At 41.2% G+C, this 17,881-nt stretch overlaps 1 protein-coding gene across 1 annotated transcript; it reads left to right on the top strand.

Moving 5' to 3' along the window:
• Positions 1-210: 210 nt before the first annotated feature.
• On the top strand, positions 211-13,854 carry eva1ba (eva-1 homolog Ba (C. elegans)). Its single transcript, XM_083918002.1, has 4 exons — positions 211-390; positions 11,073-11,218; positions 12,714-12,808; positions 12,906-13,854. The coding sequence occupies exons 3-4, from the start codon at positions 12,742-12,744 to the stop codon at positions 13,328-13,330; spliced, it is 492 nt and encodes a 163-aa protein (XP_083774128.1). The 5' UTR covers positions 211-390; positions 11,073-11,218; positions 12,714-12,741; the 3' UTR covers positions 13,331-13,854.
• The last annotated feature ends 4,027 nt before the right edge of the window (positions 13,855-17,881 follow it).

The following is a 17,881-nucleotide window of genomic DNA, read 5'->3' as shown; positions in this document are numbered from 1 at the left end:
ACACACTAGCTGCTTTCTTCCCTCCCCTCTTCCCCGAGCTTGCCCTTTTTAGGCTGTTCCTTTTTTTTTCCTTCTGAAACGGAGGATAGTATGACAGCTTTTCCTGCTTCTTGTGGATTGGAGCCGGGAGAGAGAAAACTCTGTTACTCACTCCGTCTCCAACTTTGAGAGGAAGTTACCACCTCTTCCCCAGACTCTGTACACACACGCACACAAACGCACACGCTCTCCAGGACTTGACCACAGTGGCAACAGGGACTCAACTGAAGCAGTCAGGACTGCTTGTAATGCTGTGTTCCTTTCAAATTTTGGAGGGAAAGAAGGCTTTGCCTGAAGTTTTCTGTGTGGACTGAACAGTTGCAGAGGGACGTTTCTTGTAATCACAGACTGGTGAGTTTGACAGTTTATTTCAGTATATGTACATTACCATAGCAACCTCAGTGAACCACAGCTTTACTTATACAATAGAGGCTTTTCTCTGTAGTTGCATATCTGCAGCTTTAATGCCCTGCATCTCGTGAACTAAAACATTAATTTGGTAGGCTTGTTTAGAGGTGCGTGTGTTTGGGAAAATTTCCATGTGCTATAAACTCTGATATCTGGTTTCCATTGCAGCAGCTTGTGTAAGTTTTTATTTCCCATGAAATATGAGTTCCTTGTGTGATTGTTTATATTTTGATTATAAAGTGTGGTTCAGTATGACAGACAAGTAAATACTTAGATTACCTCATTGTAGTATGGCACTGTTTTGTCCCTGACCTGTCCTTGACCAAGCTAAATATCCACATCCATCCAAGCAGTGTGCATCATAGTGTAATCCTGCTAAATGTGTGTTTTCAGCATGTATTCGCTGCCAAAGACAAGCTGATGCAGCACTTATAGTTGAGACAGGACAGGGGAGCCCGGGTATGGCTTTCCTATGCAGCTGCACATTATTGGTTAACCTTGTGGTGATTAATTAGCTGTCACCTTGCCACAATCAAAGCAAACATCCTGTCGCTTTTGTATTTTTCGTTAGGCTGGAAAGAACAGACGTCATATAATCAAAGAGTTGAGAGACGTCACAAGCTCTCAAAATGAGGCATGAAAAGTGCACACATGGTGCATGTGGCTATGTTTCTTTAACAGCTGTTCCCCTTTCTTTCATTTTTTCTACATGAACTCATAGAAAGATTCATGCAAGACAGCAGTTGACCATATGCTTCAGCTCCTAAAGCGATCTCTCGCCACTGGGCAGTTGTTGTTAGCACCTCTTATCAGTGAGAAAGCGATGTGAGGGAAGAGGGAGGCGATGGGCGGAGGCTGGTCAGGGTTGGGTTGCTCTCAGGGGTCTCCTTTAATTTACACAATCTGAGTGTGCTGGCAGCACTTTAGCTGTGCCTCCTCCAGTCAATCAGATAACCTTCCATAGGATAAGTGTGAATGCTTGGTTAAGTAACCACTTCAAGGCCGGCTGGGAAGAGTTGACTTCTGTATGACCTCTCCGAGCTATACATGTCAGTAGACCCGTCCTTCCAAAACCCCACTGACTCACTTATCAAGCAGCCTGTCTTATCTGTCCTGAGGATGGTTATTAACTTACTTTATTTACCCAGAGGTCAGAGGTCAGACTCTGATTTGAACTGCTTGTCTAAACTCCCAGGGTACCAATCTATTTGCAGGGAAGGGATACAGAAAGTGTCAGCCTACACAAAGCTGAGATAAGTCAAGAGAAAAGAACCCCTCTTAGACAACCTTACACATCAACAAGAAATGAACACAACTCCTTGCAAGAAAAAGGTGGGGGGGGCTGCTGTTCATAGTTGTTTTTTTAATGTATATGACTGAAACAACAGCATGTGATGAGGCCATACTGAAGAAAGCCTGGAGCAACTCTATTGACAATGGATGTGGCTGATTTAGCCGGCTCAAGAATGAGCTTCACTAATAGAAGAGTTGTCTTTTGTTAAACAAAAAATGCATTGTTATCATAAAATAGTCCCAAGGGATGTTCCCAGCGTTGCATGTATAGACCAGCTCCTTTCATTTGCAGTTTCTCATTTAGTGTATGGATTGCAGAGAGTAGTATTAGATTAAAAAAAGAAATAGTCTTAGATTGCTGGAGACCACAGTAATAACAACAAGGTAATTTGCAATTAAAGTGTAAACAATCTAGGTCTTAATGCACATAAAGTATTATGTGTCTCTTATGACCCAGTATTACTGGGACACACAGCATTGTGCAGAATGCTAGTGCAAACAGAGTAAATGGAAAAGCTTTGACATACATAAATTAGAATGAGTTCATGTTTACTTATTTTCCCGCAAACTTTTCAAGGCTAGCTAAACACACTATTACTTATAGTTCAGCCTGACTATTTGCAAGACAGTAAACCACCAGTGGCTCACTTACACATCCCACGAGGTCTGTGCTTTCACAGAAAATAGTCAGATTTTCATCCAAATCATACTGACCTGAACTGACTACGATTGTCCTCCACTGGAGACTGGGGATGGTCACATCAGCATAGTACAGATCAAATATCAGCACAGACAAAGTGTGAGGATTTAATGTATGAAAAGTAGAAAAATTGTACTGTCACTAGGATTTCATGGTACATATTTAGTCATTGACATGCAGCCATTCACATAGATCAGCTTATCATCAGCTGATCTCTTTGAGGCACTATTTCCCATAACAGAGAGCTCTATTCAAACACTTTACTGCTGATGCTCACTGTTCAGCCAATGCCTGCCATACACTGCAAACTGAAAATGCATTCTCTTTTTTTTTTATTTAAAGGTTGAATATGTAGAAGCTTTATTAAAAGCTATATATTAAAAAATAATAATAATAATAATACAACCCTGGGGGCATTTAAAGGGGTACAAAATGAAAGTATTTATTTTCCATAAAAAATATATATTTAGTCTGAATTAATATTTAAAAATGTTTTGACAGGTTTGACAATGACTTTCTGTCACGTTATGTTTACATTGTACAAGCCAATAGTGGCCGGCATTGTGGGGTTGCCAGGGTAGTCTGTTGTTAGAATGGAGTTTACCAATCCTGCAGCTGCGTTATTTGTCCCAGCAGCTGAGTGACTGGAGACGGGCAAAAATGAGAGCCAATATCGGCCAAGCAATCACTCGATGGACTGAGATAAAGGAGTTCAAAAGTATTAAAATGCACACCCAAATGGCCTCATTTCTCCTTGATAGGTAAGCTAACTTTCATGTTTACTTATCTGAAACAGCTAACGCTAACTGTCTGACCAACCTGGCAACCCGACTCCTAGAATTATTTTTTGTTGTTGCGACTATGATCTTGAGACATTAGATGGAAGTGCTCTGCTCATTCTCCATATTTTACCTTTAAGGTGATTCTCTAACCTTACAACAATTGTTATAGAAGCATGAACATATAAGAACATGTTTTTTGCTTTACAACAGAGTGTCTCATTGCATCTTCCATCATGCAGCAATCCGGTTTGATTAATGCCTTTTTAATTAAACCATAATAATACAGTATTATGGTCATCAGATGGAAGAGTCTATAGATAGTGAATGATATACACTAATGAGTACACTATGATCCTGTTCACTGACAAATTGTTCAAATGTGAGTGGTGGTGTTATGAAATATAAATGACAGGAATTTGAGTTCTGCTTACCACAGCCAGCTCTAATCTCACTAGCATTAAGTTCCATAATACCACAGTAACCAGGAGGATATTTTAGCGAATAGAGAAAAAGGGAGTTTGATGAATGACTTGTCTGACAAACTGTTTTTGGTAAAGCTCCCATCAACCACTGATGTCTTACAGGACCCAGGCTTTATTGTTTTCTAGTAGGAGCTTCACTGGTCCAGACACTTGCCTGTTTAGGCTCATGCAGATGTTTGACATGCCAAGTCCAGTGGGTTTGCTTAAGCTTACATGCCTATCTTAGATACACACACATATCAAGACACACACATATGAAGAGGGGTCCCCCGAAACTGAAACATACAAAATGTGCTTGATCATGCACAGAAGTGGTGGCTTTTTCATTTGTTAAAACTGTATGTGAATTGGTCAAACAGGATGCAACAGATTAGAACTTATATTGGTATTAGCAAAAGAGAATTGACCCCAGATTAATTCAGTGATAGTCTGGAGGCAGTGTTAAAAAGACTATTAGAAAAAAAGAAAAAATAATTACTAGGATGATTTCATGTCATAGAGTTAATCAAAGTGTGAGTTTCAGGGGAGGAAGGCTGATAAAAATTACATTACATTACATTAGTTATAACAATAAATATCAAAGAAGATCAGATGGAATAGCCAAAAAGTCAGATGTAAGATAAAGCAGTTTAATTTTTATTTTTTAGGAACAAATAAATGCCTTAGAACTGACATTTCTTTTTGCATTTGTTGTAGTCTGAGGTTATGTCAAAAAGCAATATTAGGCTATTTTGGCTCAGCTGTTGAGTACCCATGGGATCATGATTGTTATTTGATACCATAGGCATCCAGGAATTGAGGGAAACTAAACAAGTAAACTAAGATTGGGGGGCTTTTTCCAAGTTTTGTCCGGCCTCAGACTTGAAAATCCCTGTTCTACAAAATCAGAACCAATGACATAACCGCACTGAGGTCTCTTTTTTTCGAGACTTGTTTTGGAAACATAATCTCTCCCCCCAGCTCCAAAAAGCTAACAAGCTAACTACCACATGACATTTCATTCCTTAGGCACAAAAAAAACCAAAATAATAGGCATTCATCTTAACTCTACATCATCTTCTCATGTGATAAGGAACTTCGGCATTTCTGTTGGAGCTACTCTGTAGGGCGTATTTTCTCATCCCTATTGTAAACGTTTGATGCCACTCTAATTCAACGGAAACCATGACAGATGACAATACTGTTGATGTTTTTGTAATTACTACTGGTCAGCATCAGTCAATCAGGCTTCTCAAATGTCTTTTTAAATAGCTGAAACATACACCAGCCTTCACTTACTACACAAACTTTGAGTCACAACAACATTTCTGAAGCGCCTAAATCTCGTTGAGCTGCACCACGCTCATGAGCTGTATAGAGTAAATGCTACGAACCCAATCATACAAAGGGCAAACACGTGTTTTGTGTCACAGAATAATCCGTAGGGTCCATGTAATTGGTACAACATGTGGTGTTGGCGTGCTGCTGGATGGTGGCCCAGATCGATGAAAAGGGTGAGATCATGGCTCTATTTTTGGAGCTCTGAGTTTAAGATGATCTAAAGCCTACCGTGCTTTAGAAGAGAATGGAGGAATGTTCATATGAATCAGTTTCAACATACAGGAATATACACAGAAAACCAGTAACTGACAACACACAGACCCACAAATAAACCCTGTCAGAGAGCAAACACACACACACACAGCTGTGGTTGGTTCCAATGTGGCTTCCTACTGCCATGAGCGCTGCATTTGCTCGATTGGTACCGTGATAACGTCAGCAGGAAGATGGTACATCTTCATTTACATAGTAGAGCATTCGTACTCTGCCTCACATCAGGAACACATCTGGGTGCTATTAACCACTTGCCCTAACCTCCAGCTCAGCCCCATATCGCCATTACCCTCCCATTACCTGCCATAGACCACAAAATAGGCTCTTCACAGGACAAGCAGCGCACTGTGGTTCACGTTTTTATGACATGAGGATACACAAGGAGCACTGGGACAAGGGTTACAGTGACTCTGAGCCGAGCTGGCGTCACATTGGCACACTGAGTCATGTTGAATTTACAACCCTACCCTTGTTGAAAAGCGCAGTTTTAAGGCAAATAATAAGTTGCCGACATTGCCTGACTGGTTCGATTCTGTGTTTACTCCTGGAAAGGTTTTTGTCATTGATAGCAAAGCTGTTGTTCATTGAGTCTATGTCAAATAAAGTGCATGCCCAGAGCCAAATACATCAACACATGACTAAACAAAGCTTTCTTTCAGCTCTATAACAAACACTCAACCATATTCAAGAGGTTTGGATAAGATGGAATCGTTTAATGGAACAAAAATGTCAAAGTTTGAATGCTGCACAAACAACACAGGTTTAGATGTAAATTTATTTCCAGTTAAGACCCGCTCAAGAGAAAACTTAATAAAAGTTGGGCAATTACCAACTTCACATTCACTGGAGGCATTTTTCTCCGCTGGCAACACACTGTAGTTCAGACTAGGTGCAAATATGATTTTCAATGTGTTGGGTTCTTTGATTTTACCTACAGAAGTGTTGAGTGGGTGTTTTTCACCTTAGGATAATTTAATGTCATAGTATCCTAAACCATAGTCCATTATATGCTGTGTTTTCAATCCTATCACACAGTTTTCATCTTTCATATAGATGCAGATGCAGGACTTTGTGTGTTTGACCTTGGAAACAGCAGTTGATGAGACAATCTGCACATCCCGCCTGCTTGTTCTGTGCTTTTCTTCATCAGCACAAGTCTCCGTGTTCCATGACAAGTAAACCAACTCCATCTGCTGTCAAGAACAACAGAAAGCTCCGGAAGAAATGAGTGTGTAGAGGCCTGGGTTTGAGATTTCAACTGCTGTTTCGAAGGTCAAGCATGAACAGGCAGGCATTTAAACAGGCAGGGTATGCATCGCCCAATTTGTGTGACCTTTTGCTGAAGAGAGGGGAGAAGTACAGCTGAAATGGGCATGAAGATCCGGATAATATTTCGGCATAAATCTGCTTGGAGTTTTCTTCGTCTGCTTCTCATCCCGACACTGACTGACACTCCAACTTGGCTCGTTTTCAAAATAAAACAAACTCTTAAGTTATTTGCAAATACTCTGAACCAGGTCCGTCCAAGGTCAACCTCACCTGGTGCTTCACGTCTTTCTCCTGATAGGAACCACATGCCTGTCCTGTTTCCAAGTGCAACAGTTTTTCTTTCAGTCAGATACTCTGGCAGGCCTTGACAAAGAAGAAGAAGCACTAACGGCTTGCACAGCTTGAAACCCAAGATGCTCATGTCAAGAGGAATGGGGAAGAAATGTACTCTTACTTTCTCGAGAAATGACCTTTGCAAGCTTCTTGGATGCGGCTTTCACAAGATATTGTACACCTTCATGAATGCTTTCACAGACATAGTGAACAGATATCTCAGTTTGGATAGTGTTTCTGTTTACTGTGTGGAAAGTAATCCCCCGCACCTCTGATTTCTAGAGGAGAGCTTGAAGTTCCATCATGTTTTAATGCTTTGAGACTGTTTTCTGGCTTAATTACAGGTGTGTGATGCATGGCTTGTAGAGGCATCCAGCAGATACTTTTGTGATAGAGTTTCAGATTCTGGCAGTTTGAAGGTTGCAGTTAACTTTTCATCAGCTACTGAAAGGATTTCTTCATCACTATATGTACTTAAAGGGACACACAGAGTTTCAGAATGTGCTCCGCAAGCTAAATAAATTACCCGGATTGGCTTGTTTGATGATATGCATCATTAAGTTCAGGCTGGGTTTTGTTCAGCAGTCAGCCACAGAATCAAAGCAGGAACATTTTAATGAACAAAATCAAGAACAAAGACATTACTATTACATACAATATGGAAGATACTATAAAGTCTAATGGCAGCTTCTGTGATCGCCATCACCAGAGAGAACGTGTGTGTGTGGACTTCAGTTCAAAAACAATGAAATGTGATTACATTCAAATCTATTTTCATTCTGTTAAGCTCTGTCCAAGGCAAACCAAAGAAGCAAAGAACCATCTATTGTGCCAGGAATTGTTGCGGCTGCACTGAAATTCTAGGTATTAAAAATATTTTTTTCCCCTCTGCGGTTCGGCGTGTGTCATTACAATGAGGAAATACCACTGACCTGCTCCCTTGTGTAATACGACCTTTTCATCTTCTGTGTATAAATCAAATGTGGCTTGACTCCTTACATAAATTCCACTGAAGGGTTATGACTTTTATTTTTTCATTGTGGTTGGAGGGTTTACAAGCATTACTGGTGAAATAGAGAAAAGTGCTTCTATTCTGTGACAGACTTTTTCTCTGGAGGTCTGCCCCTAATGAATAGGCCAGTTGACATCTGTGTGCAGAAGACAGTTCAGTCATTCTGTCTTAACATACTTATCTTAGACAATAGCGACAATGCTGAAGGAAGGCTTCGACCTGGATGTTGTCCCTGCGGAAAGAGACAAACCCTGTGGGAAGGAAGGACCATTGTGGTTATCTCCAAATGGATGACAACAAAAATATCACATTGCATGATAGTTTGGAGTTTTTCTTCCACTCAGCTCCAAACCAAATCAAACAATGTTCAGTCAGAAATAGTGTTTGACCTCTTCTTTGGCCACCACTCCACACCATAATGTGTTTACCCTGGCTTTGGTCTGAGCACATTTTCTCCTGTGACCTATGAGAAATAGCTCATCGCTGACTATTTTGGGAAATATCATTTCTTACTGGGATTATATTTTGTTTTGATTTAATACGAGATAAAGAGATGGAGACATAAGTTTCCCACACAATTTAAGGCATGACAGGAAGGATAAATAGATTATTTAATCGTCAGCAGCGTGCAAAGGACTCAGGAAGAGGATGCCTGAATGTTTGACCTCAGGATATGAGGTCGGGAAAGACAAATGATAAGTTAGCAGGGACAAAATAGCAATAAACGTCACAGGAGCTCATGGTGCAAAGACACGTGCTGCCACTGATTTGGCCAAAACTGCATTTAACCTGTCCTATATCTTTTGTTACATGCAATGAGATAGATAGATCTAGAATGATATTTGATTATTTGCAACTAAAATTATGAAAGGCAGAGGAAAGCTTGTATTAAAGGCCATAAATGATGAACTCTAACAGTTCACAATTTCTCAATTCAATTTCAATTCAATTTTATTTATAGTGCCAAATCATAACAAATGTTATCTCAGGACACTTTACAGAGTAGGCATAGACCCAACAATTCCCCCGTAGAGTACTGTGGCAATGAAAACCTTCCTTATAACAGGCAATTGCTGTAAAATGATATTTAAAAAATGGAATTGTATGCAGGTTTGCCACACAATAACATCATATGGTGTCTTGATTCTTGATATATTCTCACTTCTATGGCAGAGCAGTTGGTGTGAATTCTCCCACAAGTCAGCCCTCCCCACAAATGGCGGTTTAACGTGTGAAAAGTTGAGTGAGAAGCTTTGCTTGTTTGTTTGTTTGTTTGTCTTTTTGCCAAAATGCATGGTCCTAGCCAAAGTGATGAAACCACTCAATATGATTTGTTGATTTTGTTAGGGTTTTTTTTTTTCTTTTTAATTTTGACTTTTTTTTAAGGAAGCCATCAAGGTTGGTGTCAATAACTGATTACACCAGAAGCCATCATTTGAGGACTGTTGCTTTCACTCATAGTATTTACCAGGCAGTCAGCAACTAGGGGTTAAACATGATGGGACAAAATGATACATCTAATTCCGAATGCATGACTGCTTTGTTGTAATTTCAGTCTCATTTTCAAGGCTGCAGGGTAGGGCAACATCTGCAATATAAAAAAGCAAATTGGATCACTTGGAGAAAATTACTGCGTTGAGTCATGGGATCGCACATAGCTGGGGAGGGGAAGGTCTGTTAATAATTTGCTTCTTGAGGTAAAACAAAAACACAACAAAACAAAAGGGCAGTATAATTAGTGTTTAGACAGGCTTTAAACAGGTCTCCAGTTGTCATTAACCACCAGGAACGGATGCCTGAGTGCTGATGAAGCTCAGGTTTGCTGCATTCCAGTGCGAGAAGAGGCCAGTTACTACTGTAAGTGTCCAATCATTAGCTTTGACCTTGTCTTGAGGAATGGCTGTAGTCATTCGAGCCGTTCACTTTATTACCCTTGAGACAAAAACAAAATCTCATTGAAAGCCCATGTTCTTCTTGGATAACGATGAATAGATTCCATTAGTATGGAGGGATTAGGCTCTGCGGGGGCGAGGATATTAACTTGTTCATAATTGAACAGTAAGGAAGGAAACTCAACATGAAGACAGCACATGGGGAGGTCCATCCCTACAGTGCACTGCAGAAACAAAAGGCCCATCGTTTCGCTCCCGTGGGGACCCAGGGGGTGGCCTGGAAAGCACGTTACCATAGTGACCGCAATGTCACTTAGCCCTATAAGCACTGTCTCGGTCAGGCGCTCTGTAGTGTACATAGGATCTGCCAAGAGTCAGCAAGATCAAAATCTGCCCTGGAAAGCACAGAGGCTCTGTTAAACCAACTACAGCTGGCAGAGGAGCTTTTTCCTAAACAGGGCTCTGAGTTAGAAAACTTCACAGCGCAGCATTTTTCACACCCCTCGATCCCCCACCTGGCATGTAAAGCACTAACCCCCCACACATTATAGGCTTTTTATTGAGAAAAGAAAAGTGATTCTTGGGCTTGTGTTGTTGGATTTATGGCAGAGATATGAAGGAACTTTGGCGTAGCAGGGGAACTTCCCATTTTGTCGTATCAGACTTGTTAGGTTATTTCTTTTCCCCTTATTCTCCATTCCTGCAATAAAAGATAGTGATTATAATGTGAATGTGAATTCTAATCACTTTTTGCATAGGAGCATTTAGATTACAATGATATTGCCGCAATTGTGCATATTTTTCCATTTGTCAAAGGAGGACAAAACTGTTTTTGCGCTGTTAACGTTGCGCTGCTGACTCTGGCAGTGTAGTTCAGTACTATAACACCACTAACTACAACCTCAATAATAAACATATAGTTGAATTAACATCTCTCTGACAGTGTCAACAGAAACTGAACATAATACTCTTCTTAAAAGTAGAATTTGTGGCAGGTTTGGATTACATTAAACTGTATAGATATACTTAATAGTGGCAAGGTAGTGTGCATCCCTATGTTTTTTTGTTTTCACCCTGTGCAGGCTCAAGACAGCAGAGTTAAACCAGTGAAAACTGAAAACTCTGCCTCTAGTCCCTTGCTTGACTGTGTATCCTGCAATAGGCCTGTCGTTGTTTGCATTGCAGACGCCTCACTGAGTTTGGATCTAATGTGGCTTGACGTCTCTATGTGTGTGTCTGTCTGTGTGTGTGTGTTTGCTCTTGTCTCAGGGTGGCCAATGAACTGTTTAGCCTGAGGACCATAGATCACAGGCTCTGATCCAGCAGCGACGGAGAGAAGAGTGATCATTTTGCAACCGACTTCTCATTACACTATGAGCCGGGACTGAGGACTCGCTTCATAGTTTCATTTCGTGGTAAGTTTTTATACTTAAATCCACTTTCTGTTGACTTGATTGTTTACTGATTTTACATGAGAATGTTTGCTGTGTTTCAAGTGCATTAGTGACACTACATAGGGTTTACATGTGTGGTTGCATGCTTGGATTTTACTTAAAGCTACATCATCAACTAAACAGAAATGCTGCATAAATCAGTGAGGTTTTCACATCATGATACAAATCAGTCACTGAGGTTATCAGTGGGTGCAATTTGGAGGTAAATGCAAACACAAACATGTGGATTGTGCAATTTAAGGACATCCATATGATCTGTGTGTAGTCTCAGTGGCATGTGGTTCGACTTAGACAAAAGTGTGCACACGTAAGAGTGGGGCGGCTTCAGAGTTCATCATCATTTTACATGAACAGGGTTCTTTTATTTCCACAGCCAGCCACAACACAAAGCACATGTTAAAGGGGAATGGCGCTAACATGTAGCTGGTAGGATTAAAGGCACCTCCTTTTATTTTGAATTGGTCTCTCCTCTGTTGCCATCAACACTTTCATGTGTGTCATGGTGCAACAGCATGATGTCATCAAGCCACAGGACGGAAAATGTTCACAAAGAGGCAAAGTGAAGGAAAAAAGACAGAGTCAGCCGGAAGGGGGTGCAGGGTGGAGGAGGAGGGGAGGTGAGGAGGGCTGACAGAGGAAATACAGAAAGACCCAGCACCACAATACAATTGTGGTTTGGTATTTTAATCGGGAAATTCCAATAATAAAAAAAAAGATGAGGAACCTTTCTACTGAGGACAAAAGTGAGTGAGGAGGTAGCATGAAGGTAACACAGAGGGTGTGCAGTAGATACTTGCTGAAAACAAAGAACAGACTCCAAAGGAGAATGAACTTGAACTGTTCTTGCATCTCATCTGGTTCATGGCTCCACAAGTTTTACTTTAAGAAGGACTTCCTTGGGAGTGTTAGGAGTCACGGACGCACACAGGAACGGTTAAAAACACAATAGAGCTCCCCAGACTGACAGGATGCCAGGAGAACAGACAGCTTGAATGTCAGGGACACAAAGTTTAAACAGTACACATAAGTCAACAACACACTGCTCTTTTCATCTTGAGCTTCAAAAATTGATCTGGGAGTCCCATCAGGCAGGAAGGAGTCCTACGTGGCTACTTGGAAAATTGACTCTTGACCTCCTTTATAGAGGGCTGTCATGGTTCAGAGAGAAGGGCAGAGGCAGTGTGCCATGTGCCAAATGCGTTATGATGATCCCAGATGAAGTCGGTACTTAAGGACGACACAGAGGAGCTTTTGTTTGACACTTGGAGGCCTCATCCCACCCACTCCACAGCATGTGAAGAAGTACTGTGGTCAGTGGGTTTGACATCTAGGCGCTGCACAGAATGTGACTCTGGAGGAAGGGAAATATTTCAAAGACTTTTAGCATGTGGAAAAGCACTAATAAGTATTCTAGCTGCATTATTCACTCAAGTCGGATACGTTTGATGTTTTTCAGGTGAGAAGAAATCAAAGTCAAGATCACCATGGATGTGAAGAAAAAAGAAATGGACCTCCTGAGCAACAGCATAGCTGCATATGCACACATCAAAGGTAAATCACAATACCTACGTCCCCCTGCTGTAGAGATCTCCAAAAAAATATTAAGCAACAAGATTTCCCTCTATCTGACATTTTCTCTTTTCCTCAGCAAATCCAGAGAGCTTCGGCCTTTACTTCGTGCTTGGAGTGTGTTTCGGCCTGGTGCTGACGCTCTGCCTCCTGGTGATCCGCATCTCCTGCAAGCCGCGGACCAACGTCACCCCCTCCACGCCTGAGAAAAAACAGTTAAAGGACATTAGCGAGGAGGACGAGGAGACTGAGGATGATGAAGATGAAGATGGGGATGACGTAGAGGCACCTATCCCTTTGCCCAGCACAGAAATCCCTGTTGGTAATCACACGAGCCATTCAGACGGGACACTGAGTGTGAACGTATTTACTTCGGCTGAGGAGCTGGAACGGGCACAGCGACTGGAGGAGAGGGAACGTATCATACGTGAGATCTGGAGGAATGGCCAGCCTGATATCCTGGGCTCAGGAACGGGGACTATTGGAAGAGTGCATTACTACTAAGATCCACGAGGCTTCAAGGGAAACACTGTGAGCTCTGTGAAGGACAGACATAGACCTTTGGGCAGGCCCAATGTCCTTGAAGTCTGTAAGACTTAGAGACAATGCAACATACTGAAAACAGGACGACAGTGATGTGACCGAGATGAACTTTGTGATATTGCACTTCCCATGTAGCAATGTTTTTTGTTTTTTTTACAACTGACTACATGAAATGAAACCAAGAGTTGTCTTGAAGACTGATATGGAAATGATGCAGTATAGATGCAGTATGAATGTGGGAGCTGATGGACTCTTGAAATAATCAGTCTATTACAATGTATGGCGCTTAATGACAAAAATGCACACACCTAGGTTAATGTATGTAAGTGGAATGAAAGCATAAGGACAATGTACTGTATTTTGCAATGAAGATTATTTGATTTCAGTGAGGACATTTCTCTGGACTGGTGAATTTGTGGGGAAAAGAATACGTTCATAGGAGCAGGCTACTGTTACAGTAAAAAAGGAAATTACCTTGTTTGAAAAAGCACATTAATCAATTTGGGGGGGGGGGGGGGGGGTCAGACTACACGGTATAATGTAAAGGCAATCAAAATTGGAGCCTTTCATTTATGAGCACGTTAAATTAAAAGTCCATGTTTTCAGGGATAATTCCACCACAGGAAATGACAGAAATTAAAGTATTATGCTGAAATAATTTGCTGTCGTTTCTCTTCATAATGGTCAGATGTCAGACAACAGAGCTCATTTTCTGTGTACCTTTGGGCCATGGATTTATGGGAGAGAGAGAGAGAGAGAGAGAGAGAGAGAGAGAGAGAGAGAGAGAGAGAGAGAGAGAGAGATCATTCTTTGTAATAAGTTATTTCTGCTTAATGTCTCTGCCTTAAAAGATTACAAATTCTTAATAAATGCAGTTTTACAAAAATCTGGGAACTCCAAAGATGACAGTAAATGTCTTTACAAGGCTCGGGTGGAGTCAGACGTTAGGGTTACAAAGAAGATGCTCTGATAACAGAGATTATTTGATGACTTACAATGAAATGAATTTCTTCTCCATGTTTATGAAGATTTTTTTTTTTTTTCTTAAAAAAGCTTGAAAACGGAGGTCAGTCTGGAAGCTAGTTGGTTCAGGTAGACATCTCTGGTACCAGGCAGGTGTTGTGCCATATTCAGCACCCCTGCCATGAAATGCACCCCCTTGCATTATAGGTGATATTCTGCATCAGAAGGCTGTTGTTTCCACCTATAGGAGTAGTTTATATATATATATATATATACATATATATACAGGTAACCCACAACGGTCAGAACATTGGTTACTTACAGTCTTTGAACTATTTGAAAGAGTTTAAAATCACAAACTTGGATAATAGCGAACACAAAACAACACCTTCTGTATGTTCTGTGGAAATCTACTGCAGCCATAATTACAAAATGAATGAAATGGATCTTTTGAGCAAGTTGAATGTATTTGACTCAGCGTTTCCTGAATAGAATCACATCTTTTCTTGCAATTCATAGGTTCAAAAGTGTGTGCTTTTACTTGGGTTACCTGTATATAAACTACTCCTATAGGTCCAAACAACAGCCTTCTGATCCAGAATATCATCTGTAATGCGGGGGGGCGCGTTTCACGGCAGGGGTGCTGAATACGGCACAACACCGGCTGTACCGTGAAGCACATCAAGCGCACCCTCCGTGTGAAGGCGGTCCATTTAACCCGTCAACACCTTGCTCGTTCGTTAACTGCTTCTACCGCTGCCCCTGTAGTATTTCCTAAGTTACAAACACCACCTGCCTCTTAAGGACGATTTTATAGATTTCAAAAAACCGTAAATGCGTCGCTTGTCCCTAGCGCCCTTCAGCTGTTCTTGTCTGACCACACGCACCACTTCAAACCCGAGTTTCCCTTCACCTGCTGTGGACGAACCTCCCCATCACCAAGCTAAGTGCTAAGTGTTATTCTGAACACGCGTTGAGAGGAAGCGTGTCTTGGCTCTGTTGAGTTGCTGAGAGCTAAGCAATGATGAACTGTGGTGGGACCCTGTGCAGACATTGATTGTTATATAAAGGGAAAACATGAGGCTGCTGTTGTTGTTGTCTGGTTCCCAGTGGGTGCACCACTACTTACACAACATTTTTGTTTTTTAGAAAAATATTTTCACAATTTTTAGATTGGCCTGAAATAAGGACAGACATTCCCAGACAATGCAGATCATTTTGGTTAACCATGTTGACTTTTTATTTTAGGGCCCCATCAGAAGATTGACATTTTTGGCTCCTGGTGAAATGCCTGGACAGTTATTTAAAGAATTTCCCTGAACATCTTTGCTCTCTCACAGCATGATATTGCAGTAACTGTGTGTGTGTGTGTGTGTGTGTGTGTGTGTGTGTGTGTGTGTGTGTGTGTGTGTGTGTGTGTGTGTGTGTGTGTGTGTGTGTGTGTGTGTGTGTGTGTTCCCCTGACTTTTCATCCAAGTCAGATTCGATTTTATTGTGTCTCCAATTCTTCAGAGGCACCTGCTAAACCAATTTGACATTCCCATCAGCCTTAGCTGTACTTTGAGTTTAGTGCTAAGTAACACATATTTGCATGCACGTTAAAATAAGATAATGAAGTCAAATGTGCAAAACACCAGGAGCATTAAGCACAAAGTAACTTCTGCTCATATGCTGTTGATATTCGTCTGCTGGCTGAATTTTCCCTGTGTATGCTGGCTGCTAACGTCCTCTCATACGCTGCTGAAATGTGTTAGTTTTTGCTCTTCTGTTTTCAATGCTTGTTGCCAATTTTCGCTCATATGCTGTTGATAACTATGTGCAGTGTGTTTGCATTGTTTGCAATTGTGAATAACTGAGTTTCCTTTCTTTTGTGGCTGAGTTCATTTCCCCTCTCGGTTGTTTGGCATGTGCATGATGCTTTGATGCTTTTTATAGGGACTTAATTGCTTTCGTGGTATGTCTCCTTCCATGTTGTTGACATTGTTTTGCAGAGGTGGGAGGACGGGGGCTTCTGGTTCGTACTCCGGTTTCTGGCGTGTAAACATGACTGTTGATGTCCTGCACATTTTCTTGAGACACTTAATATTTGGCCGGAAATGTTTCAGTAGGGTTCATATGAAAGCTTTTTTCTTCTGTACTACTGCTGCACTCAGCTCCCCTCATTATAGTGATGGTAATCTGCTGTTGTCGCTGCAACATAAGATTTCTTAAGAAAATCCATCTTCTGTTTGCTAGATTTTTTAAATCCCTGTTTGGAGGTGCTTTGTTTAGAAATGGCCACTCAGGAACCAGATGCTCAGTAGCTAGTATATTGCCTCCATTGTCTGTGGTGTTTTGCAGGGGAATGGCCCACACATACAGTACAGTAGTAGCATCCACATGCTCAGTATCTAATGTGATTTTGAGGGGATAGTGTTATTATCCTTACTCCCAGCTTTTCTGACTTTGGTGACGAGGTCAGAGCTTAGGAAGCCAATGTCAACTCTGTATTTGCATAATAAATCTGTTCCACGTGAGTTGGCCGATGAAAATATTGTTTGGCTGCCAATAAAGGCCGACAGAACAGTGATGAATTGCCCACACTCGGCGAATGTTTGTACTGGACATTATTACAAGTCAATCTGGGGATTTACAACTTGTGAAAGTATGCATTCTTGGCATGTCAACAAAGCCATATAAGAGGGAAAATATACTAAATACTCATTAGTGTATGGCACATGTCCACATTCTTTCAGTTGGCCAACCTGGAGCCAGAAACTTTTATCTTGAGTCCTTGTGCTGTGAGGCTGGTGTTGCGTTGCGTTGAAGGTCTTGGTTTGAGATGGAGGAAGGCCAAGAACTTCCGCTAGAGCTGTCCTCAAAGTACAAACTGTGCTGGAGGAGCAGACAGGCTTCAGGTTTGCCTTGGGGGCCCGCTGTGCTTTCAGATGGAACCAACGCTGAAGTCTCCACTGTTGAGGTCTTGGAAAAGCTTCTCATGTGGTCATGGATTTTCAAAAATCTGTGGCGTTGACGGTGTGGATGCTTTGAAGTAGCTGTGTAATTATATTTGTATGAACCTCTTGTGGATGGCGTATACCTAAAAATCCAATCATACCCAAAATATGTTTTTCTTGATCCGCAATTCAATATTTTGATTAGCTTCTTTTTTTACATTACAGGATGTAATCAAGACACACATGTAATTAGAAGCAACATGTCTTAGCCTTACGCTAATTATAGTTAAAACAATACATCAGTAAAATTAAGTGAACCTCAATGTGAGGGAGAGCCGTAAAACAGAACCGCAGCATAGCGTGGGAAAGATCTCTGCAAAGATGAACACTGTCATGACTGTCTTTTGTGGTTCTATGGCTGATTCCAGGAACCAGACTTTACAGATACCGGCTACATTCATTTTATGTAACCATCCCTTTAATTAATCACAATTTATTATAATTGTATGATTTTTTTAAAGTCTAAAATGGCACAAACATAGTGATTTGCCTATGATTTGTTTCTGCATCGGCCCAGCTCCTTACTTAGACACAGGCGAACTGTTGTCCGTCA

Source organism: Echiichthys vipera (genome assembly GCF_963691815.1).
Source record: "Echiichthys vipera genome assembly, chromosome: 8".
NCBI classification, from domain to species: Eukaryota; Metazoa; Chordata; class Actinopteri; order Perciformes; family Trachinidae; genus Echiichthys; species Echiichthys vipera.
This window is presented reverse-complemented; position numbering and strand designations above follow the sequence as displayed.